At 36.1% G+C, this 24,158-nt stretch overlaps 3 protein-coding genes and 1 pseudogene across 3 annotated transcripts in view; 3 read left to right on the top strand and 1 right to left on the bottom strand.

Annotated features, from left to right (window-relative positions):
* Positions 1-2,624: 2,624 nt before the first annotated feature.
* LOC101300323 (60S ribosomal protein L2, mitochondrial-like) lies at positions 2,625-4,172 on the bottom strand. The gene is made up of 2 exons (XM_004294390.1): positions 4,048-4,172; positions 2,625-3,253 (listed from the first exon to the last, which is right to left on the bottom strand). Exons 1-2 carry the CDS (start codon positions 4,154-4,156, stop codon positions 2,778-2,780), a joined length of 585 nt encoding a protein of 194 aa, XP_004294438.1. The 5' UTR covers positions 4,157-4,172; the 3' UTR covers positions 2,625-2,777.
* Positions 4,173-4,400: 228 nt separating this feature from the next.
* LOC101304081 (DNA mismatch repair protein MSH5-like) lies at positions 4,401-14,968 on the top strand. The gene is made up of 35 exons (XM_004295785.1): positions 4,401-4,439; positions 4,854-4,885; positions 5,068-5,162; positions 5,384-5,464; positions 5,537-5,609; positions 5,951-6,014; positions 6,213-6,367; positions 6,493-6,594; positions 6,658-6,685; positions 6,774-6,805; positions 6,904-6,961; positions 7,151-7,237; positions 7,692-7,748; positions 8,553-8,654; positions 8,792-8,836; positions 9,349-9,426; positions 9,703-9,753; positions 9,833-9,914; positions 10,098-10,171; positions 10,250-10,349; positions 10,529-10,625; positions 10,779-10,868; positions 10,966-11,030; positions 11,146-11,204; positions 11,776-11,852; positions 11,953-12,039; positions 12,571-12,632; positions 12,736-12,797; positions 12,967-13,020; positions 13,107-13,189; positions 13,650-13,681; positions 13,990-14,013; positions 14,286-14,401; positions 14,581-14,680; positions 14,760-14,968. The coding sequence occupies exons 1-34, from the start codon at positions 4,401-4,403 to the stop codon at positions 14,665-14,667; spliced, it is 2,430 nt and encodes an 809-aa protein (XP_004295833.1). The 3' UTR covers positions 14,668-14,680; positions 14,760-14,968.
* A 3,918-nt stretch (positions 14,969-18,886) lies between these two features.
* On the top strand, positions 18,887-21,064 carry LOC101303791 (annotated as a pseudogene).
* A 2,497-nt stretch (positions 21,065-23,561) lies between these two features.
* LOC101311740 overlaps positions 23,562-24,158 on the top strand; it is a 5,703-nt gene continuing 5,106 nt past the window's right edge. The window contains exon 1 of the mRNA XM_004294344.1: positions 23,562-23,966. Coding sequence (XP_004294392.1) covers positions 23,562-23,966 — 405 coding nt within the window. The remainder of the gene's footprint in view (positions 23,967-24,158) is intronic.

Raw genomic sequence — 24,158 nt, 5'->3', positions numbered from 1 at the left:
TACCATCGTGGATCTCGATCCAAATACTTCATAAATTAAATTGATGTGTTACTAACTCGCTAATATAACTAAGGTTTTTTTGCCGTCTCACCCATGACGGGTGTATTAAATCATTCATTTGTCATTTCAATAATATTATGCGATCGTTCATCCAAACAACTAGTTCTGCTAAAAACGTAACATTCTCTTATGGTCTAACACAAGTATGAGCCAATAACTGAGGTTTTTTTGCCGTCTCACCCATGACGGGTGTATTAAATCATTCATTTGTCATTTCAATAATATTATGCGATCGTTCATCCAAACAACTAGTTCTGCTAAAAACGTAACATTCTCTTCTAGTCTAACACAAGTATGAGCCAAGAGTATCATATCCTCACTATTACTCAAGTGGTAAATATTAGTTCTAAAACTGCTGTAAAGTCAAAATATATTAATTTATAGTGTTTTTATGATAACTGTTTTTAAAATTAACATTCAGGTTGCTTCTAAAAGTTGTTGTCGGTGACATGTAATTTTTTTAAAAAAAAATATTTTTCTTTGATTTACCAAACATTATAAAATTTCAAAGTTCAGATAAAAACTGATTTTTTTTAAAAAACACAACTATACCAAATGGGGCCCAAGTTATTCCGGTAATAATATTTCGGATACTTTGTTTTGATTGAAAGATAATATTGGATTATGAAAGATCGGGATATCTGGTCCGTTATCAACGGGGTCAGTGTTTTGTTGGTGTAGATATAGTTGCAGGGTCAGGGCGTACGTTATGGGTAGGTGTCATGACCTATTGGTCTAACTAATTTATATTTTCTTACTAAAATTAGATGGTTTTCCATTGATGAAGAATCTTAATATGGGAGCTTTATCGAAAACAAAAATGAAGGATTTTATTCACAGGATTCACAGCACGTTACCTTATTAGAATAGACAATTTATTACATGGTCTTCGTGCAAACTTTAATGCTTTGTTATCTCCACAACTGATTTCCACTTTCCATGAAGAACACGAGAATTTGGACTAAAATAGGCCATTAAGGCATTAACCCATTTTTATGGAGGAAATGAAGGAGAAGCAATGCGGAACTGAGGTTCGATTGCGAGTTTGGAACATCTTTAACAATCTTTTCTATAATATCTTTACGTATGGAAGCAGTTTCTACTCAAACTTCAACATCTCATATAAACTTTAACATCTCATATGTTACAAAGGATTAAATTCAGTTTAACCCTTTAAATTTTAACGTTAAATTATTAAAGTGTGTTGGTGGTAAAACTTTAACTTTAACCTCACTAAAGAGTGTGGGTTGGTGGTAATACTTAGGGCTAGTTTAGTATTGCTGTGACTTTAAAAAAAAAACTATTGTTACTGTACTGCGAAAATAATCAGCTGTGAATTAAAACAATTTTGTGTTTGGTAAATATTAGTTTTAAATATTAACTTTAACCTCACTAAAGAGTGTGGGTTGGTGGTAATACTCAGGGCTAGTTTAGTATTACTGTGCTTAAAAAAAAACTACTGTTACTGTACTGTGAAAATAATCAGCTGTGAATTAAAACAATTTTGTGTTTGGTAAATATTAGTTTTAAAAGTGTTGTCAAGATAAAATTTATTAATTTATAATGTTTTTAGTGACAGCTGCTTTTAAAAATAACCTTCAGGTTGCTTCTAAAGTTGTCGCCAGTGACCTATAATTTTTTTAAAAAACTGTTTTTCTTTTATTTACCAAACACTATAAAATCTAAAAGTTCGGATAAAAGCTGATTTTTTTTTTAAAATAAAGCTGTACCAAACTAAACCTCAATGAGGCTGAAAATCAATTGCGCACAGTGGTTGACTTCTTTATCCGTCAAGTCGTTCAAGTCTATGTGTAACAATATGGCAAGTGTTCACACTAAAAAAAAATTGGTAAGCGAGCACCAGTTGCACCACAAAAGGTCAAAAGGCATTGGCACAATGCCATTCATTTCTCTTGTCTCAGCAGATGAATTAATGATTGTGTTGTCCACATAAAAGTAGTGAATTTGGAACTGTGGTTTTCATTAATGGGCGCACACCCTTCTTACTTCTATTAGACCATGTTGAGGAGACATTTGAAAACAAATCCAAACAACATAAATCCAAACAGAGAAGCCAAATTCTATTTAGAAGGCCTAGAATTTGCATTCGGGTACTGTTCCTTCCTAATGTTAGGATTAGATGATCCTCTTTGGAATGTAACGTTTGCATTCCATAACACAGATTCCTAATGTTAGGATTAGATGATCCTCTTTGGAATGTAATGTTTGCATTCCATAACACAGATCTTATTATTATGATCAAAGAGGTTTACAGATGAAAAGCATATGAATTTCTGAAGCATTCATGAATATACGATAGAATTGCTGAAAGATGGTTATTTTAAAGATATTGTTTATCTCCTTCAAAATAAAAAAAAGATATCATTGATTTTACAGCAATTCTATCAAAAGAGCTATTTTGCATTCTTAGCAATTCTGCATATTCAATACCATACTTTTCTTAGCACAAGACCAAACAAGGAAATGAATATAAGATAGAGAATATGAACTGCATATGAGCTACCAGCATTGAACATGCTTTATTCCTAACACGTAAACCAATTCAGACTAATCTACAAACCAACTTCAAGAAAAAACGTATGAAAACCTTCAAATTTTATCATCAGTTAAACATCTAAGAAGAGACATTTTTAATATCTGAATTCATCAAAAAGCTCAATCAAAGAGTAATGTCAAAACAAAGAAAATGATGAACGCTACTTCTTACGCTTGTTGGGTCCAGTCTTGTACCCACCCTTACAAGGCTTGCCCCAAGGTGTTCGGGAACATTTCCCATGAGATCCACTGCTCTTGCTCTTGCCCTCCCCTCCGCCATGAGGATGATCACATGGATTCATTGCCACTCCTCTAACTGTTGGTCTGATGCCTAACCACCGGCTTTGCCCAGCTTTATAAAGCTTCTTAGGCTTTTTTCCTTTACTTGGGACCTCACCAATAACGGCCCGACACTTGGAATCAATCCACTTTTCAACACCTGAAGGCAGTCTCACAAGACATCCTTTCTCTGTGGGTTCTTTCAGAATCTTTGCACAAGTTCCTGGAGCCCGAACTAACTTGCCACCCTGACCAGGGTTTAACTCAATGTTGTGTATTTTGGCTTGAATGTGCATAGCAGAAAGCGGCATGCAACTTCCGTATTGTGAATTGATGTCATAAGTAAAAAACTGATTACCTACATCAAGGAAAGTACACAATATCTATCAGTAAGATTCACTTGTACATCAAAATCTCAGGAAAACAAACTACTTAACATTCACAAACAAAAACCAGAATGAATCAATCTTGTGCAGCAATAGAAACAATTGAGTATCGTTCAACAGTTTCCCTAAATCTCCTAGCGGTCAAGATGAACATAGGAGCAGAACCAGGAACTGGAACCCGGCTGGGCTCAACCTCAAAGAAACTCTTTTTAAAAGTGAACTTACACCACCAGCAACTTTTTATTTATTATTTGTTTGATAAAGCTATCGCTGAGGAGGTTCTGATTGCTCACGGAATGAGCACAATAATTACAATACAAACAAGCGCAGAAAAGAATAAAAAAATCATAAATTGAATACTAATTGGTTCAGCATAGCCAAATACCAGAGAATACTAATTGAGTTACTAAGCAATAATCCAAAACCAAATCCAACAATCAACAAGCTGCCTAGCAGCAACCGATTCCAAGTTATTTGAATTTGAATTCGAATTCAAACTCAAGCTTAAACCAAAGCAGAAATTGAATTGAACCCATCTATATTCCCAAAATTCGAACCTAATCAATCCTAAGTTAAGCTCACTCAAGTCTACACATGCTTCCGCCGCAATGCAGCAAACTCACAACAGACTTCCCCATCTTCTATAAACCCAATCTTTGACTAACAGCAATACCAAACTTGAACCAAAATCCTCATTTCTCTAATTTTCTTCCCTCATCCTAATTTTAATCAAACGAGTTCAAAAAGAAAATACCGAGATGTCTACCTGTGGAGAAACTGCGGCGGGAAACGGCGGCGACGTCGGTGGCGCCCGAGCGGCTGAGGAGCCTACTCAAGATCGCCGACGAAACAGCACGAGCTCTCCACCAAGCCATTCGATCTCGGGGTTTAGGGCTCTTTCTTCTCACTTCTTTCTGCTCTCTAAATTTAACTTTCTGTTTTTGGGCTTTCATTTATTTATTTATTTGGGTCTCTTTTCACGGCCCGGCCCAAAAAGACCACCACGGGTTAGCCAATATAATGCGAGTCCGGGACTTCTCCCGCCTAGAACTGCGTGACTCTCTGTGACTGAGCCAACTCGCTCTCTCTGCTCGTCTGAGTCGCAACTCGGTCGCCGAAATGGTGGAGGAAATGGACGAAACCGAAGCTCTGCCTCAGGTTAGTTCATCAGTTTCTCTCCCTTCCGTTTTGGTTTTCTGCCTGGAAATCGTTTTTAGTCCAGGTTTTACTTGATGTTATCCAAATTAGGGAAATCGCTACTCGATTCAAACCAAAATTGATCGTTCTTTCCTGTTATGTTAGGTTAGGTTTTGAGTTTAGATCATAAGGCTCACACAATTTGATATTCTCACTAGTGAAATTTGCTGAGAAAATCAAGAAAATTAGATCAGATGATCATTCATCTCATATTTCTTTAAATTTTCGTTTAATTCTTCATAGTAGAGACTACTATTATTGTTGAGTAAAACTAGGTATGACGAAGTTTTACTATATCTGATTTGTAATTATTTCTGTTCAATTTGGTTAGTGAGGTTTCTTATTTTCTATTTTTTATTTTGGATTTAAATGAAGGTGTACATGGCATGTATTCGACAAGGTCACCGGTGAGTCCTTAGTTCTTAGCTTTCCTTACCTTATCTTTTTTATCAACCGCGTATAATTGCCTCTCTTTTTTTATGACTTATAGCCAATGTTGCTTATGTTATCTGCTGTATATGTCTTGCCTTTTGCTATTGATCGAATAGTAGAGTCCGAAATTGATGGATTTGCGGCGCTTAATTTTCAGAGTGGGAGTTTCTTATTATGATTCCAGTATTCGCCAACTTCACGTGATGGAACTCTGGGAAGATGGTAGCATGGACTTCCCACTAATTGATATGGGTATGTGATTCGTGTTTCTGTAGGAAGCCTATATTCTCTACTCCTATTGATTTGGTACTACTTCCTGATTCTGAAATCTGATTGGTGTTCTTCTTAGTGAATTACATAGTAACCAAACGTAATCTGTTCGTGTCTATAACTTATATTAGTTCAGTGACTATTAAGCAAAGCAAACCTTAATGTATCTTATCTGTTTCTGTATGGCTGTAACATTTCTTCAGTGAAATATCAAGCTAAGCCACTGATCATCTACACAAGCACAAAAAGCGAGGAAGCTTTCTTGTCTGCTTTACAACGAAGTGGTATGTTGCTATTATACGGTTGACTTTGGATTTCAGCATGTCAGCTGTTGCTTACTTTTTAAAGTATTGCAGATGGAATAACAGAGGCTTTTGCTGTGAAGCTTGTGAAAAGTTCAGTATTTAGCTATGAGCAAGCATGGCACAGGTATAGAAGCATGAGCAATGCATGCGTTAATTTTTCTAAACATTTATTATAAAGTTGGTTTCATTTAGTGATTAAAGAGAAATTATATTTCATGAAGGCCTTTAGTATAATGTAATATCACTACTATTAGTTTTATTCTTTGTGGATAGATCTGACCATCAAACAAAAAAAATGGCTATGGAGATAGGTTTCTTGCAACTTACTTCACTTGATTGATAAAACATAGATTATAATCCTCATTTTTTCATGTCCATGCTAGAGAGATGTTGAAAACTACGCACCATTGTTAGTTTCTATCATCATCATCATTATTTATTTATTAATTTATTTGAAATTTACAGATTAATGTACCTTCGAGTAACAGGAATGGATGATGGGTTAGACATCAAGGAGAGAATTTGTTATGTAAGTAGGAAAGCTATCTATCTTATGTATGTATTTGTTCTTTTGGTGCTATATTGATATACTATCCCTTGAATATTATAATTGGTTTATCCATCCTCATAAGTAATTGATTTTCTATCTCTCTTTTGTTTGGGCACGAGTTGACATATTTGTCCGGTTATTTACCATAAAATTCATCATTTGTTTTATCAACTGCAGTTGAGTTCTATGATGGACATGGGAAGTGATGTTCAAGTTCGTGCCAGTGGAGGCCTTCTTGCCATATTAGAGAATGAAAGGATTGTAGACACACTTGAACAAATGGAATGCGGGAATTCATCTATTGCAATCGATGCTGTTATAGAAGTTTCATTGTTTCCTTTCATGTGTCTATGTGTGTTAGCTCTATTCTTTTCATTGGGGATGAGGGATGTGAGTCTGGGTGTGAACTGGTTCTGGTACGATACTTGGATAAATGTACTCCTTTACAACCACATAGAAACAATTTTCTAAAACTGGATGCTGCAGCTCATGAGGCGTTGCAGATATTCCAAACAGATAAGCATCCCAGCCATATGGGCATTGGTAGAGCAAAAGAAGGGTAAAGTTTGAACTGTTTGCTGAATATTTTTAGGTGAAATAACCTGACATGATTTAATTTCAGGTTTTCTGTATTTGGCATGTTGAATAAGGTTAGTAGCCTTTTCTTATGTATCACATATATGTATATGCTTGTTCCCACCTTGTTTTTGTTTGCTAATCTCGTCATCCTTTTTTTAGTGTGCAACTCCTATGGGGAGGCGCCTCTTGAGGTAAAGTTTTCGATTGATACTTTTTTATGCCATAACACTGGAAGTCACTTCCAAACCGATTCACTGGCTTATTGATGAATGTTATTTTCTCATACTAGGAACTGGTTCTTAAGGCCAATAATTGACCTTGAAAGTTTGAACAGTCGTCTGGATGCCGTATCCTTTCATTTTAAGCTACAGGACTGCTTAAATATGACATTATCAGTTAGTCAAAAGAAGATTGATGCCATGTTAAACTGGTTCCAAAGCGATCAGTGCATTAATAATAAGATGTTGACGTTCTTAACATTAAGATCTCTATTACTCAAGGAGTCAAGGCCATAGCTATTTTTCTTTGACAATCAGATATCATTCTTTATTTCTTCAGGAGAACTAGTTATGTCTTTACGGTCAACTCTGAAATCTGTTAAGGATATTCCTCACATTCTCAAGGTACCATCTTTTCTATACTATCCTTCTGCTGCATTCTGTTTATTTCTTTTTCCAAAAGTAAACGTTTGGTTTAGAGATACTTAGCTGCAGCTGGAGTCATTGGTTAAGCGCCCTAAGCTTTTTCATGCACACTAAATTATATTCTTTAATCAAAATTTTGTATTTGGTTCTTTATATTAGTTGTTAGTATGTTGGTTATTTATTATAAAAAGGGTCATTTTTCATTATTTCTCAATTTTTTTGCTGTCTACCTTTAGACCAATAGACTTGTTAAGCTTGACATAGTACCTGTTTTTGTATGAGTTCAAGGACCTGATAATGGTGTAGCATATGATCTCTTAGTTATGTGGCTGTCATGGCAGCGCTAGACATGACTGTTTGTCAAGGCAATATCTGTTCTGCCCGTGCTTTTTATTTTTCCTTCATTTTGAAGCTTTTGTTTTGTTTTGTGTAGAAATTCAACTCCCCTAGCTCTGTATGCACCAGTACTGATTGGACAGCTTTTTTGAAGGTAGGCATTCTCTTGTCTGCTATGTCTTAATTCTATTGTTGTGCAAAACCTGGTCCAATTCTCTTAGCTAGGCGAGTATCTTTATGAAGAACATAATGAGTTATGACTGTTTTTATATCATGGCACATGTCGTAGTTTCATGTCATTTTGTATCTATTTCACTACTTGGAAGCTTAGATTATGTATAGCATCATAGGCTCCTCTCTCAGTTCTCACAGGCTTATTATGTGGGTGATCTACCTACTAGCATCCATATGTGTTAAAATTTATGATGTTCGTCATTCTTCTTCATATATCGTAATGTGTATTGACATCTTGTGCATAACAAAAAAAGCTAAGAAGCAAATGGCCAGTTAAGTCATCACACCTACATTCCAGAGATGACTAACTTAACATTAAAAATTACCTGAAGCGGTGCATTACATGCAACAGATGTTAACCTTTCTACAAAGTGATAATAAGATGGTGTAAGACAGAATATATCTGATATATCACCTGTGTAATGTACTTCTTAGCTGTGTGTCTTTGTAAAAAGGAGGGGAAGGGGGTTTGAACAGAATACAAAATGTATTTCTCTTGAGGTTGTCGTATGGATATTTATCCGTCCTAATTATATTTTTCTTCCATTTTTATGAGTTTGGTTTGTGTTTCTTACTAAAAGAACAGACTAAGTAAACCTGGCAGAGAGCATAATCTTCATTAAGAAGGATGGTAGCATTCTTCTATGACTTTGTTAATTCTCAGTGAAATATTATATCTTTTGACTCAATTTTTTTTTTTTTCTGTTTTCTTGTTCTCTTTCAGAGTGTTTGCTCACTCTTGCACGTGAACAAGATATTTGAAGTAGGTGTTTCTGAGAGTCTTCAAGAGCATGCAAAATACCTGAATCTGGACATTGTTGAGAAGGTTGATTCTTTTGTTGTTTTTCTTTAACTGTTGGGCTACAAAATGGTTTTCCCCTGTTTTATTTTCTATTTAGTTGTACCTTTTTTTTGTTTATATTCTAATCTTCTTTCTTGCTCTTTTGACAAAATTTATTGCAGGCTGCTTCATGCATTACAACCGAGCTTGCTTATGTACATGAATTGGTTAGTTTATGCAGTAGCCTTTGACCTTTATGACCTTACATGCAATATCGAAGCGGTAGCTTGCTTATGTAGATGAATTGGTTAGTTTATGCAATAGCCTTTGACCTTTAGTAAGTGTTCATCTTTCGTTAGTCTTTTAATAAAAAGGAACCATGTATAGAGACGCTAGAGCCCACTCTTAAACTCCAGAAAAAAAGTTGTTTAATCTACTATAAGGTCTTCCCTTATCAGTTGCGCTCAAAATTCTGCACTCTTTAAGCCTGGTGCAGCTGCATTTATTTTGATTTCCTTCTTACCTGGGTATATTGACTTCTTATTTTTGGACTACCTAGAAGATATGATCATTATTAACTAAACCAAAAATTAGTAAGACCCGACGCATCCCTATGACAATGACTTGTAAATACAATCAGAAGTTGAATTTTAACCAGTGTTCATTACTCTTTGTCAATCATCAGAATTTGTTTCACTCTAATACATTATAAGCATAATCTAAACACCTTTTTTTGCAGGTGATTGGTGTTCTTGATGTAACCAGAAGTAAAGAGAAGGGATATGAGACAATTGTAAAAGATGATTTCTGTACTGAGGTAAGGCCTAAAGTCCCAAAAACTCTTAAGAATGCATATTTTCCTTCCTGATCATTTTCATCATCATTGTTTTTGTTCTTGATCTTCAGTTTAATTTTATATTTTATATAATATTCTCTTTAGTTTGATGACGCTTTTCTTTAAACTGAATATCGAGGTGATATAATTTGTTTTCGTGTTAACTTATATCCTTCTTGATACATCTTGTTCTGCTAGAATTTGTCTAAAATTTTAATTTGACTGTTAACAAATCATTTTCCTATCCTTTTTATACAGTTAGATGAGCTGAGGCAAATATATGAGGAATTGCCTGAATTCCTGGAAGAGGTGACTGTTACATAATCTGATCCGAAAGAAGATTTGAATTACCAAAAAAGTTTGTTTTGATTTAGGAGTTTCCTGGCAGGTTGCAAAGATGGAACTTGGAAGACATCCTCAACTGTGCAAATACAAGCTCGTTCCTTGTATTGTTTACATACACCAGATAGGTAGGTTCAATCTCATTGCATTTATAAATGAATTTTATGAGTGAATTTGTCATTGATAGATTTTCCTTGCCTCTCACTTGTTAGTTAATCAGTGCATCATTAAATTTTTAGTAGTGTTATGCTTTTGATCTAGACACATAAATTCTCCCTTTTAGTTTTATTTTAATGTTGCTTGGTGGGTAGGATACCTGATGTGCATCTTTGAAGAAAAACTTGATGAAGCTACCCTGGAGACGCTTCAAGATTTTGAGTTTGCTGTAAGTTATTGCTTGCATAAAATAACTGAAAATTATCTGTGACTAATTTTCATAAGAAAATATAGCTTTCAGACTTAGTTCTCTGATGCAGAAGGAGAAACAAAAAGATTCTTTTATCGTACTCCAAAGACACGAGACTTGGATAATCTTCTGGGAGATATCTATCATAAAATACTAGGTATGCCAGAAATTTCAGAAATTACTGAAGTGGTGTGGTAGCCTAGTGATAGCTGCAGGAATATTCTTGCATTCGAAAATAGTTTTTGATAGATGTGACATTCAGAGTGCTTTTCGTTCTGGTTTAATTTGATATTTCTTTTCTTTATGAATTGTTTAACTCATAAAATTCATATACAGATATGGAGAGAGCGATCACTCGAGATCTGGTCTCGCATATACTTTTATTTTCAACGCATCTGCTTAAAGCTGTAAATTTTGTAGCTGAACTTGATTGGTGAGAATCAATATTATACCAGTACTCACCCTAGCTTCCTCCTTTATCCGTCCCATTCTTTTGATAAGTCTGCATTTATTTTGTAAGTTTCTCTTGATTACCATGTTCTATAATCTATATATAAGTAAATATTTCATCATGTGGGCATTTCAGCTTTTTGTCATTGGCGTTGGTTGCCCGTCAAAACAATTATGTAAGGCCTACTTTGACCATGGACTGCTTGCTTGATATACAAAATGGAAGGTGAGAAATATCTGCTAATTTGCATCATTTTTTTTTATAAAGTACCTGTGGTGATGATGAATTGCAAGGCTAGTAACGAGAGTTTTTTCATTTCCAGACATGTTTTGCAGGACATGACGGTAGACACTTTTGTTCCCAATGATACAAAGATTCAAAATGATGGTAACAAACCATATGTTTGACTATGGCCTGTTAAACTGTGCTCGACTCATTTCCAGAAGATAAAAGTCACATCTTTCCATGCTGAGTTTTATTTTAAACTGTTCTGTTGCTTCAGGAAGAATCAATATCATCACTGGTCCCAACTATTCAGGGAAAAGCATCTACATCAAGCAGGTCATATGTGATGCTTTTAGCTCTGTGTTTCTCTATTCTTCAAGTCCACAATAGGTCCCAACATATAAAATAATTGAATCTGATGTTAAGCATCTCTCATTCATAAAGTCTTTGGTGGTTGTGATTTAAGTAAATGAATAGTACTCTATCTTACTTGTTGTGTCTATGTTATCCCTGACAGGCTGACATTCAATAGTACTTGCAATTAACATGGTTCACAACTTAAAAAAATTGAGATTAGCTATTTAGAGTACGATTCTGAAGTTTGGTCGTTAAACATGTCCAAGTAAGGATGTTGTGATTCTTCAGAAAGGCTAGGGTTAATTGAGCTAGAGGCCATTTATGTACCAAGACATTCTTTTGTTAACCTCTTGTGCATAATCAGAGACATTTGTATTTTAACTATGTGTAGGACACTGTGCTGAATGTTGATTTTGTATTGCATGTAGAAATGTAAAGTTGTTCTGAGGTCACCTTATTTTTCTGATTTAGTTGATGATCTTTCGCATTCTGTTAATTACATAGTTTAAAAATGTATCCACTTGTATTGAGAAAATTTAATTCTCCCCAGGTAGCTTTGATTGTATTCCTAGCACATATAGGAAGTTTTGTTCCAGCAGATGCTGCAACTGTGGGTTTGACTGATAGGTTTGGGTTTCCTATATATTACCAACATCTTTGTCACATTCCTTGTTATACTCATATGCCATTGATGACAACAACCGCAGCTTCTATTTCCTTCTTACAGAATATTCTGTGCAATGGGAAGCAAGTTCATGACTGCAGAACAATCAACATTCATGATTGATCTGCATCAAGTAGGGATGATGCTAAGGTAAACTCAAAATAGACCCCTTCCAAAATATACGCAGTGCTGATTTAATAAACTTCAGTTAGTTCAGCATTTGCATCTTCTGATTTACGTCATTGTTTCACTTGTTTGATGTCATAAACCTGAAGTTGTCTCTGCTTTAGTAATTTATGCAATAATCAAAATTTTCGTAATTTTATATTTTATCAAAATGGCGTGTTTAGTAGGCATAAAAAATGCATTATTAATTAAGTAACTAGAAAAGACCGATGGGAAAAGCATTCTCTCTGAGAAACAATTTAAGTAATAGCATTTGTTTCAACAGAATAAAAACCTTGTATGTTCAATAACATGTCACTTAAACAATTATGTTGCAAAGTGATAATGCAATCATCGGTTACCTCCTCTGTAGTAATTATTAGGTTTTAAACCTGCTTGGCGGGTTAATAGGATTCAAGGTACCTATCATACCTCAGGAGCATTGTAACACCAAGCACAGTTTAAAACGAAAATTCCCCTTTTCACTGATATCCATTGATGTGAGAAACCATACAGGCAGGCAACATCACGGTCTTTGTGTCTGTTGGATGAATTTGGTAAAGGTACTCTTACAGAAGGTCAGCCTCTCCCCTCTCTCAAACAAGAATAATTTCTTTGATAATAGAGGTGTTCAGCTGTCGCAGTATGTGTATGTCATAACTGTTCGTAATTTTGTGGCAGATGGCGTTGGTCTGCTTGGTGGAACCATAAACTACTTCGCGTCATATGATTCACCACCAAAGGTTGAGGCTCTTTCTTCATGCCATAAGATTTGAATCTTAGAGCTATTAGAAATCATCCAAATATTTTTTTATCTTATCTTCTTTTTCTGCACATATCTTCACCATATGTGCACTAGACCATAATAGAGAATTGGAAGTCACTCTGTCTGGGATTTGTAATCTTTTGCAGGTTCTAGTGTGCAGCCATTTGACTGAGTTATTCAGCGAGAGTTGCTTACCTAAAGTAAGGTTTTAGGTTTATAGAACTGATTCATCCTTCCAGGTAGAAACTGTGAGAAGATGACTATTAACATTTTCTTCCTATTTCAGTCCAAGAAGATCACATTTTACACTATGAGTGTGCTGAGGCCTGACAACTCCACAGATATTGAGGATATTGTTTTCCTGTATAGGTAAGATTTCATTAGCTCTATACATCACCTTGCTGCAGAGGAAATGTGTCACTCTTCCGGAAATGAGTATGAGTATGAAGCCATTTCCCTGGATCAAAGTGGTAATGCTGAAAATATATTTTTCAAATATATTGTAGCACATTTAGTCGACATAACTGAGAGCATCTATATTCTCTGACCACTGAGCACATTCATCTAAATCCTGCCAACTTGCGGTTATCTTCTGCTAAATAGTGTCAGTTGTTTGAGTTGCAGAGATCTTATGTACTTATGATTCGTGCTAAAAACAGTTTTAATTGTACCATAGCATTAGACTATCAAATATGGCTTTATGAACTGTACAGTCAGGAGTAGCAGCATCTCTGATTCCACCCTTGAGCATATTGTATTCTTTTGTTCCCTGCTGTTCAACATGATATTGCTGTCCGATGTTTGTAACTTCGCTTTTCTTTTCTCGCAGGCTAGTTCCTGGGCATGCACTACTTAGTTATGGTGAGTATATATACTTCCAAACACCAAATGTTTAAACTATGGATATGTGCTCGCTACATATAGTTAAGTTGCCAATGCACTCACCGTTGTCATTTCATTAGGCATGTAAACAGTTTATGAATACCTAACATCTGAAAATATGATGAACTGTGCCTTCTGAAGATACAAAATAGTAACCTAATAAGTGTCTTAGTGCTCTTGCTTGCACTCGCACACACAGACATGTTACAGATATATCTATGTAAGTTCAGAATGCCCATTGGGTATTGTTATTGGAATCGGTCTGTTTACAATTTTACATCCTGCAGGTCTGCATTGTGCACTACTTGCTGGTACGTTTTGGGAGCTTGGAACTTTATGCTAGTGATTTCCAGAAAAGGCAGAAGAAAGTATTTTAGAGTTTTCCTCATCCCACACACACACCCATATTTGTGACACATAGGTGAAACAAGTTTACTTCCTTCTCTCCACCACACACACACATCTTTGTGACACATAGGTGAAACAAGTTTACTTCCTTCTCTCCACTACAGTCTTAAGGAACTGTTGGTGGTGGCAGCTTCAGTCTAATAGCTGAATATTTTGAAATAACGTTTATACATAGGTGTCCCTGAGGAAGTTATCAAGAGAGCAGCATTTATATTGGAAGCTATTGGAAATAATCAGCACGTCGAGCGATTGTGCAATGAGAATTTAGCAATTCAGGATCAGGAATACCAGGTTTCTTATCCAAGAACTCAATCGAACATCAATTTCTATATTAGATGGAACCCTGAACAAAGTTAGATTCCCATGATTCACACATGGCTTGTGAAAAGCTATGAAACAATTCTACAGTAATTACACCTTCCTACCATGTTCATCATGTTCTTAGTTACCGCTTTTTAATTCAAATGCAGACAGTAGTGGACAAAATGCTGGCATTTGATGTTCACAAGGGCGATTTAGGCCTGTTCTTTCAGGACTTATTTTCTCCTCCGTCCTAGAATAGCACCAGAGGTAACCTCTTTTGGTTCCTTTCCTTTCATTCTTGTTCCGAGGGCAACTGTCTTGCTTTTAAACATATTTATTTTTTCAGGTAACTTTGCCAAAATGACATTGTGAACTCAGAAAGGCAAATTGGCAACGCCGGAGGCATCATCTTTATCATCGGCGAATGATAAGGATAGCTTCAGTGAATGTTTAGGTCGTACAATTCTTCTCCAATATTTTTCTATGTAAATAGTTCAATTCAGATTCAAAACTATGCAAGATGCATGATTTTTAATTTTTCATATATGGCTATTATTTTCACAAAAACACGATGATAGAGTTCCTAACTGCGTGCCCTCTGATTTTGTAATGGTACACAAAATCAAATATCGTGCTTCCTCTCTTTGCTGGACATGCTAATTCCATACGAATTTCACACTGCAACCGAAATATACACCCTAGCTTTTGCAGTAACGCTCATTGGGACTTTTTTTTTTTTTTGAGCGCTCAAATAGTTCATCCACCATCGGATGCACTGGATCCCAAAAGAGATGCTCCCCGCTGTTGGAGAGCAGTGGGATGAGAAGGGCAGACAAAACAAGCAGCCTGAGCGTTGAGATTAGACCACAACATGCAAACTGAATCTCTTTTAGTCCTGAAATGAAATAGCAGATTAAGGTTACGTCACATGGAGGAACAGGAAAAGGAGAGTGTTTTTTTCATAGTAAAGTCAAAGCAACTACATTACGTTACAGACTTACAGACAGTTTGCCTCTCAGAAAAGAGAGTTGTTTCGCTTGTGCAATAACTCCGTTTTCTCATGAGATTAGTTGATCTTAAATGTGACTTGTTGATTTTGTCTTGTCGAATTGCTCCGTAATCAGAGCATCTTTTATTTTCTCTTCAAATTGAGCTATTGAATTCTTAATCTAGTCTGCTGTTAAGGAATTCTGAAACTAGCTTTGACTGGTTCAGATGCGCAAGTTCATCTATGAATTTGAGTTTTCTAGCAACCCCACCCCCCCCCCACGTAGAAAACCCAGCCATCTGATTCTCCTCCCATAGAGAATTCATAGGCTATTTTATAATAGAATCAATGCTATAACTACATATCAATGCTATTATTTGTATTTATTCTTTTCCATACATAGAATCTATAATATATAACTAGTATATATATATGTACAATTATAATATTGTGAATCAATGAAAATCATATTCAACATGGTATCAGAGCGGGTTACCCATGTTCACTTGTGAATACGTAACGGCCACACGAACTCCACGTTACCCCAAATGTTGTCCACGTGTTAGACTTGAAAATTCGTCACACGTGCGGGGGCGTGTTGAGATATAAATCTCACATCGGAAAAATGAGACATTGTTTGTGGATTATAAGGGTTTGAGCCACTCTACCAATTACCAATTGATTTTGGATGTGAACCCAGTATCTTGGTTCAAACTTAATTTCTTGGTGTTCCAAAAAGCAGCCCATGTTCAGTTGCCTGTGCAGAAACTACTTGGCTTGGTTATCTACTCTATGAGCTTGGTGCCCATGTTTAGTTGCCTTGGTTATCTACTCCATGAGCTTGGAGCCCATGTTCAGTTGCCTATCTTATTGCACTGTGACAATCTTAGTGCCACGTACATGACTTCTAATACAGTGTTTCACGCTAGCACCAAACATATCAAGCTTGACTATCATTATGTTCACGAAAAAGTTGCCCTTGGAAGTCATCGAGTCTGCTTCATTCCCTTCGTTGATCGACATGCTGATTTACTCACAAAATCGCTTCACAAGACACGCCACCTTCTCCTTTCCACCAAACTTGTTTGTCCGGAGCCGCCAAGTTTAAGGGGGGGCGTGTTTGTAGGCTGTTTTGATTCTATGTTATAACTACGTATAAATGCTTTTATTTGTATTTACTGTTTTCCATACATATACATAGAATCTAGAATAGCTAGTATATATATGTACAATTGTAATATTGTGAATCAATGAAAATCATATTCAACACCCCCATCTTGACCTTCACAAATTTCATTTCCCATTTCAATCTCTCATCATCACAAACACTTTGACTTCTCATGAAGATCATATATTCATGCATGCATGTCATGACTCATGGATGACATAACACAAGAAGTTTGCATCATTCAAGCTTCTGTTGTTGGAACAATTCTTCAATACCGCTCTTAATTAAGACGAGTGGCTGTTTTCAATTGACCATATATTCGGTCGGTATCTAATTGAATCTAGTTGATCATCAGTAAGGGTTCAAACAAAATATTGCTAATGTTACCAAGTATTGATATGCCGAATCGACTTGTCATATATACGTACTTCAGAAATTTATAGAGATTATCTAATCTTGAATTCTTGAATTTACAAACTTTAGTACGGACATACTTTCTTATCTTTCAATGTATCTGTTCATAAGTGGCTAAACTACAAAACATGGACAGAGTTAGAAATTTTAGTCTGAAAATACGCATTACAATATAAGTTTTTATATCATTATTTCAATTAATTCTCCACCGGTACGCACTGGATATACTACATAGTTCTAATTAATCTAAACTGATAATTGTTTTGTCAAGTATTTATATGGATCGTGGAGGCCAAAAGATAATGGTTTTCCGTTCATGTAATAGGAGGCATAACTAGCATGTTTTGGTGGCATGGGGGGTGCCATTGTGCCATGGCGACTCTTGGCCTTTAAATAGATAGCTCTGCCAACTTAAGCCGCCACACTACTTAATTATATATGATCTCGTTTACTATCATGGGTGTTGCAGAGGGAGGAGCAGCCTAAACCCAAAGAGCAGCCAGACGTAGTTCATTTGGTAGTTATTATTATTATTATTATTTTTATAAATATTTATTAATAACTCACACACTCTATATATGTCAGTGAGGTTTAAACATGTGACCTCAAAATTATCAGTTAAACACCTTAACCAACCAAGCCACAGCTCACCGACGATTTGCCAAATTTGCCAAATTTCTATTAATAAAGCCATAAGGCTTTTTTGACTTGTCAAAGGTTAAATTTTTGAACTACATATAATGTCCTTGATTGATTAAAATTTTAAAATATGTCTTCTAATAGATAAAAGATAAATTAGTAATTGCAAATGTTGAAAACAAAAAAAAAACAGAAAGAAAGAAACTTAAAATGTGGGAGGGGGAGATAAAAGTGGAGAGAAAAATCAGACTTTAGCATAACTGTAATAGTAAAAGAAACAAAAAATTCACACACTCACTATGTGCGGGTCAACATGCTAGTTAAATTTTATTCAACTTAAGTTTTGGGAAAAGAACGGACTCTGCAATTTAGACTAAGTCAATATGCAAATACCAATCAAAAGAGACCAGCTCGTTAAATAACCCTGTAATTACTAGATATTAATTAAGTTCCAGAAATTAGACTACATGCATCTGACTAATTCACAGCCCAGAAAGTTTTATAATAGAAATAATTAATCACAACTTGGTAATTAGGTAATAATTAGCAGGCAAAAGCCTAATCTTATCACCCAAATTATAAATCAACTAAATTTAATGTTCTAAAATGCGCTGGTAGGCGAGCGGTAACTCGCAGCCTAGAACCTGGACAACCTAGGTAGGGACTAGGCGATTTATTTTTTTAAAGATTTATTAATTAAAAATATATATTTTATGTACTTAAATACTTGAAAACAGTCAAATATGGATAATTAATTCAACATAAATCTTATGAAACCCATTTATATGATAAATTTATTCAAAATTTAGCATAACTTCCCCATACACTTCTAATTTTAAACACATAATTCACTCTTATATATACTTTCATGCTCCCCAAAATATCAACCCCACCACAAAAAGAAAACAAATTAATCGGAGAGCTTAGTAGCCTAGGCTAGCTAGGCAGCCGCCTAATTGCCCACAGCCTAACACAAAGGCCTAGAAGAAAAACGAGGTGGCTTGTTGCAGCGTAGAGCATAGGCAGGGACTAGGCGGTCCTAGGCGGGGCCTTTTAGAAGCCTAGTCTAAATTACAGAGGAAGACTATAGTAATTAGAACAAGGACTAATATTTGGTCAAAGGGATATATAATATAACGCCGATTATTATCTGATAAAATAAAGTCAGAATTAAAAAAGCTTGCAGAAAATTATAAATAGGTGAGAGCTAGGCACATACAATTGATATTCATTCTACAAGAATTTTCAATCTAAGCTTATGAAGATGGTGATGAAGTACCAGCAGTTGGTCTACTGTGTTCTTTTGCTCATTTCTTTGGTAAGCTCTCTAAATGCATGCATGCATGTTAATTATGCATGGTTGAGTACTTAGTTGAGTTCTCTAGCCAGTGCAAAGAATATGTTTATTTCATCCCTAATCAACCAAAAAAAAAAAAAATTAAATTCGTGTTAATCAGATTGATTTAAGCACAGAAGCTAGCAGTAATCCCTCTGACCATGTTTTGGAATGGGTTCAAAACGATGATCGCCGTTTCCTGCGTGCCAATATAAGAGTTGGTGATCTTAATCGAACCATTAAGTATGAAATTTTGGCAAAACTTTAATTTGATCCAACTCAATATATAGTTATGTATATATGAGATCCTAGCTAATTTGTTTCTCTGAAAATTGATGGCAATGGTCAGTTTTTTCACAGAGTTTTTTGGGATGAAAGTGTTGAGCAGAAAGGATTGCCCAGAAGCAAATTTCTCAAATGCAGTTATTGGGTTTGGATCTGAAGAGACTCAATTTGTTCTGGGGCTCACCCAACACCGTATGTTATATATGCACTCGATAATGTCTCCTAATTTACAACCCAAAGAAAACCCTAAATTCTACTATTCTAAATACTTCCTCGACCTTCTTTTGTGTTCTTAATTCCATGACTTCTGAAGATCTGATAGACTAGTTCTAAATATCTTAATTCACACAGACAATGCAGTTGACAAGTTAGAACTCGGAACAGACTTCAGTCATTTCGGCATTACAACTCAAGACGTACGTGTATAGTTCTGTTTAAGCTTTTGCTTAGAAATGTATCTGGGGTTAATTAAACGTTAGATAACGACGTCGACGTTGTTGTTTTTGTTTCTTTAATCAGATTTATACAGTGGTTGAAAAAATTCGAGCTGCTGGTGGGGTGATAGCTCGTGAACCAGGGCCAGTCGCACCAGGCTGAACTACCATCTACGCCTTCGTGAATGATCCCGACGGCTACAGTTTGGAGCTCCTCCTCAGGCCACCAACTCCAGAGCCACTTAATCATATGTGTCTTAATGTGGTTGATATTGATCGTTCTATTGAGTTCTACGAAAAGGTATATAGTTCAAATTAACATTCTCTATCTAGTTATCTTGGGTTAAATCTTAAACCCTAGCCTTCCTCATAGCAAACGGTAAATTACGATATATGTTAATCTCTAGCATCCTCGATATATATGATAATGCAGGCCTTGGGAATGAACTTGCTACTGCCAAAGTACAACAAAACTGAAGAGCAGGTAATGGAACTTGCCAAATCTCTCCTGTAGGAAGTTGTAATATGCATATTACCCTAGAACTTAATTGGTATTAACTTTTACTCCATCTTCATTATGTGCTGGATATATGCAGTATACTGTAGCTATGGTTGGCTATGGATCCAACTACACTCAGACGGTCATCATCGAGCTCAAATATAATTATAATGTGACCAAGTACACCAAGGGAAATGGATATGCACAGGTGATCAGTTATATATGATTCCCAACTAATTCCAAATATTCATCCATCTATACTAAACTAAGAAGGAAACGAGTTGCCAAGTCATTGTTGACTTGACTCATTCTTTCTCTTTGCTTTTGTTGATCTTTCCGGGATTTCGTTGATCAGAAAACTGTTCCATTTTCTCAATTGTATACAGTTTTTCTGATTGAAAATTTTAGGTTGCTATCGGCACTGATGACGTATACAAGAGTGCAGCAGTGGTTGAACAGGTTATCCAGGAACTTGGTGGGAAAATAATTCGACCACCAGGTCCAATTCCAAAATCACTGCATTCCTTGATTCAGATGGCTTCGAAACGGTAATTAAAACCCCCGGCCCTTTCTGTTTTATTTTTCTCAAGGGTTTCTTTCATTCATTTTGTAAGTAAAGGAACAAACATATCCAGAGCAGTCATGAATTACTATTTGGTTTGATTTACATGTTGATTTGCTATTATTAACGAAATGTTGATTTACTGCTAAGAGTTAATATCCTGTATATATATAGTTATGTAGTTTTCTTTATTCTTAGCTTGGAGCTGGTGCAAGTTTAATTACATTCTTTGATACTGTAAATATATGCATGGTACGTAATCTCTCCAGGTGTTGGTGGACAATGAAGACTATCTTCAATATCTGAAGGAAGTCAAGGAAGAGTGATGAAGAAAAATGCCCTATATATATGGCTTATAGTCATGTACGTTATTTGATTTGAATATGTTCTATGACCAAAATAGAAAGATAAAACGGTCCATCTTTGGCTTCTAGATTCACATCTATTCATTTATAACCCTGTTTATCACTTGTATGTAACTATGTATATCAATTCTTCATCAAAAAGGAACATGAAACTATATATCAATTATGGCTTCGAAAACTATATATCAATTACCTTTTTATTTTATTTTTTATGAAAGTACTACTATATAACTTTGTTGCAAATATAAAGATAAGCTCAACACAGCTTGGTTACAAGCTTTCCAAAACACATCTAAATAGTCTGTATGATGTGTTATTAGATTTTCAAAAATATTCTGTTAGCCTAAGGCCGGAGCGGCTATTACATAGAAAAATATTTACGTCCGGACTAGTATGTACGTGTGCGTCCGGACCTCTAATTATTTATATACATTTGATAATGTAAATCATAATTTTAACCGTTTAAAAGTTGAATTAATTAATGAATATCACCTATGTAAAAAAATCAATATAAACAAGAATCGTTTGCTCAGCTAATTGCATCAAATAAATGGACAGTTCTGATGAAAGTTAACAGTCTCATGATCAGCTGTCAGTTTGTTCGATTAATTTATGATACGTGTGTAACATACAAATATTTTTGTTACATGTCTAGTATAGGAAAATTTACGTGTGTACAAGATTCTACACATAAATAGGACTCGTCGGGGTCGGGTTCGGGTTCAATACCAAGAAAAACCAGCTGAATTTCAGGCAATTAGGTCCCACTCAGTTGTTGGTTTCCGATGTCCGAATCCCACATCCCCAAATAGTCTAATCACCGTCTGTTTCAATCACACAAATGGTCAAATCATATCACAGCCGTCCGATTCTCATAACCACAATCATGGAGCTCTTATGGATTTTGATTAGAGGTAAAGTAAAACAAGAGAGAACCGCACCGAAAATGGTGGAAAAGAAAGCGGGAAATTAGAGAGGGAGTGACCAATTATAAATTTACAACTGTTTAAATTGGCTGTTCATTTCAAAGTGGGCCCAGCTTCGCGATGGGTCTCTTTCCATTATTGCCAACCAGAGAAGTAGCTCTACTCGCCTCTTATTGAGCGTGCACATTTTTCTCCCACGTGCCTTCTAATTTGTGGAACTAAACATCACGTGTTGGCTTAATTACACACCATTAAAAATGTTTGATGTGCTTGAAACAAAAAAAAGAAAAAGATGCTTGATGTTACATGGCAAGAAAGAGAGATTATATTCAAGTTAAAGACAATCAATGAAAGTTTTAGCAAGTCTCGTTAAGAATAAGTTTTAGAAGGAGGAGAGCTTTGCACATTTTTTCAGACATTATAATGAAAGTTCTTCTTTTCACAAAAGGAAAAAAAAAATGATCAGTGTTTTTGTTATACTAATTCTTAGGTATAATAATATACATGGCAAACAGCTATGTGAACAATACCCAAGTAGTAAATATAGAACCTTATGTTCAATCGGTTCTCACCTTCTTATAAGATGACTGTTATGTAATAATCTCCTTTATCTAAATTCATAATTTCATATTCCAATTTTAATTAGATTTAGCTCTATCACCTCTATGGATTTTTCTTGATACTTTAAGAAATCACAACTTTAGTATTTACTAATAGTAACTCTCATACAAGATCCAAGACTCCAATTTAGTCAAGTTAGTTTTTTTTTTCTTTCTTTCTTTCTTCCAAGTTCAGGTTATTTAACTACCAAAGTTGATTACATTCACGGTCACACTTAATTTAAATTTCTAAATACGAGTATTCATGTGAAAATATGTAGTAAAAGATTCAAATATAACATTTCATTTTTGATTGATACCACATTATATTTTAAAAACTTTATGAGTCATTGGTGTTAGTAAAACTTTACAATCGTAGAACACTCACTCCCACCGCAAAAAAGTACATTGAGATTTAATTTCTACAGACATAGATGATAGACCAGATCCGAAAAATATAACGTTCTTGGTCTCTACTTGCTTGTTTCTAACAGTTTCCACATTCAGAGTTTCAATTTTTGTGTGAGTGATCCACTTTCCAAAAACGCATGTGTAGAAAAATTAGAGAAGGCGTGGACTCACGCGCCAACCACCTCCCCTGGCCATTAGAAAAAGGCAAAATGCGCAAGAATCGCGGGCAGCACGCAAGCCTCGGCCGGGCAGCGGTCAGCACCAAACGCCGTCTTTCCCAACCAGTGACGCCGTCAATGATTTATTTGACCTGCTCACCTCCAAAGCTGAGGCCCGGACAGAGGCTCGGACTACAGAAACAGCCCCCCATTTCGAAAAAGGCCAAGCCACACCATCGAAAATAATGCAACCAAACCAAAAGATAGAGAGAGAAACCAGAGCGCGTTTATAGAGAGAGAAAGTAAGACTCTCAGAGTGAGAGAGGGTATTAGAGAGAGAGAGAGAGGGGACACCACACCACGCATGGGTCAGATCGTGAGGGGGAAGAAGAAGGGAAGGCCGTCCAAGGCAGATCTGGCTCGCCGCTCCGGCGAATCGCCGGCGGAGGAGCGGGACGTCCGGAGAAGTCTCCGGCGCCGGAATGTGAAGTACACCATAGACTACGACGACTACCTGGACGACGACTCCGAGGACTCCGACGAAGACGAGGAGATTAGAATACAGAAGAAGCTGAAGCTCATGGCCAAGCTCCACCCGGAACAACCACCGCCTCCCCTGGCGCGTAACTCCCACGCGCCGGAGTCGTCGTCGGAATCCGAGGATGAGAGGAAGCCGCCGCTGAAGAAGCGGCCGATCAGTAAGGACGACGACGACGAAGACGAGGATTACGAAGGAAATGACGGCGGTGATGACGACGATGACTGTGAGGTATGTAATAATCAGAGGGAGTGTGGATCTGTAATGAAAGAAGAAGAAGATGAAGTGAGAGAGAGAGATAGTGTGGGTGAGAGTCCAGCTCAGTAGAGTAGTCTGATTGGTCCAGAGACTTGTATAATACTCACAGACACACAGAGAGTGTGAGAGTGAGGAGAGAGAGAGAGAGGCATTTCTTTTCTCTCT

This window comes from Fragaria vesca, linkage group LG3 (assembly GCF_000184155.1).
Source record: "Fragaria vesca subsp. vesca linkage group LG3, FraVesHawaii_1.0, whole genome shotgun sequence".
Lineage (NCBI taxonomy): Eukaryota > Viridiplantae > Streptophyta > Magnoliopsida > Rosales > Rosaceae > Fragaria > Fragaria vesca.
Note: the sequence above shows the minus strand (reverse complement) of the source record. Positions and strands in the feature narration are given on the sequence as shown.

Excerpts from the sequence above, each read along its gene's own strand:
- LOC101304081 (XM_004295785.1), top strand. The coding sequence starts at position 4,401 with ATGGTGGAGGAAATGGACGAAACCGAAGCTCTGCCTCAG. Across the intron at positions 7,238-7,691 it reads ATATTCCTCACATTCTCAAG|AAATTCAACTCCCCTAGCTC; the intron begins GTACCATCTTTT and ends TGTTTTGTGTAG. Across the intron at positions 10,350-10,528 it reads TATCTATCATAAAATACTAG|ATATGGAGAGAGCGATCACT; the intron begins GTATGCCAGAAA and ends ATTCATATACAG.
- LOC101300323 (XM_004294390.1), bottom strand. The coding sequence starts at position 4,156 with ATGGCTTGGTGGAGAGCTCGTGCTGTTTCGTCGGCGATCTTGAGTAGG. Across the intron at positions 3,254-4,047 it reads CCGCCGCAGTTTCTCCACAG|GTAATCAGTTTTTTACTTAT; the intron begins GTAGACATCTCG and ends TCCTTGATGTAG.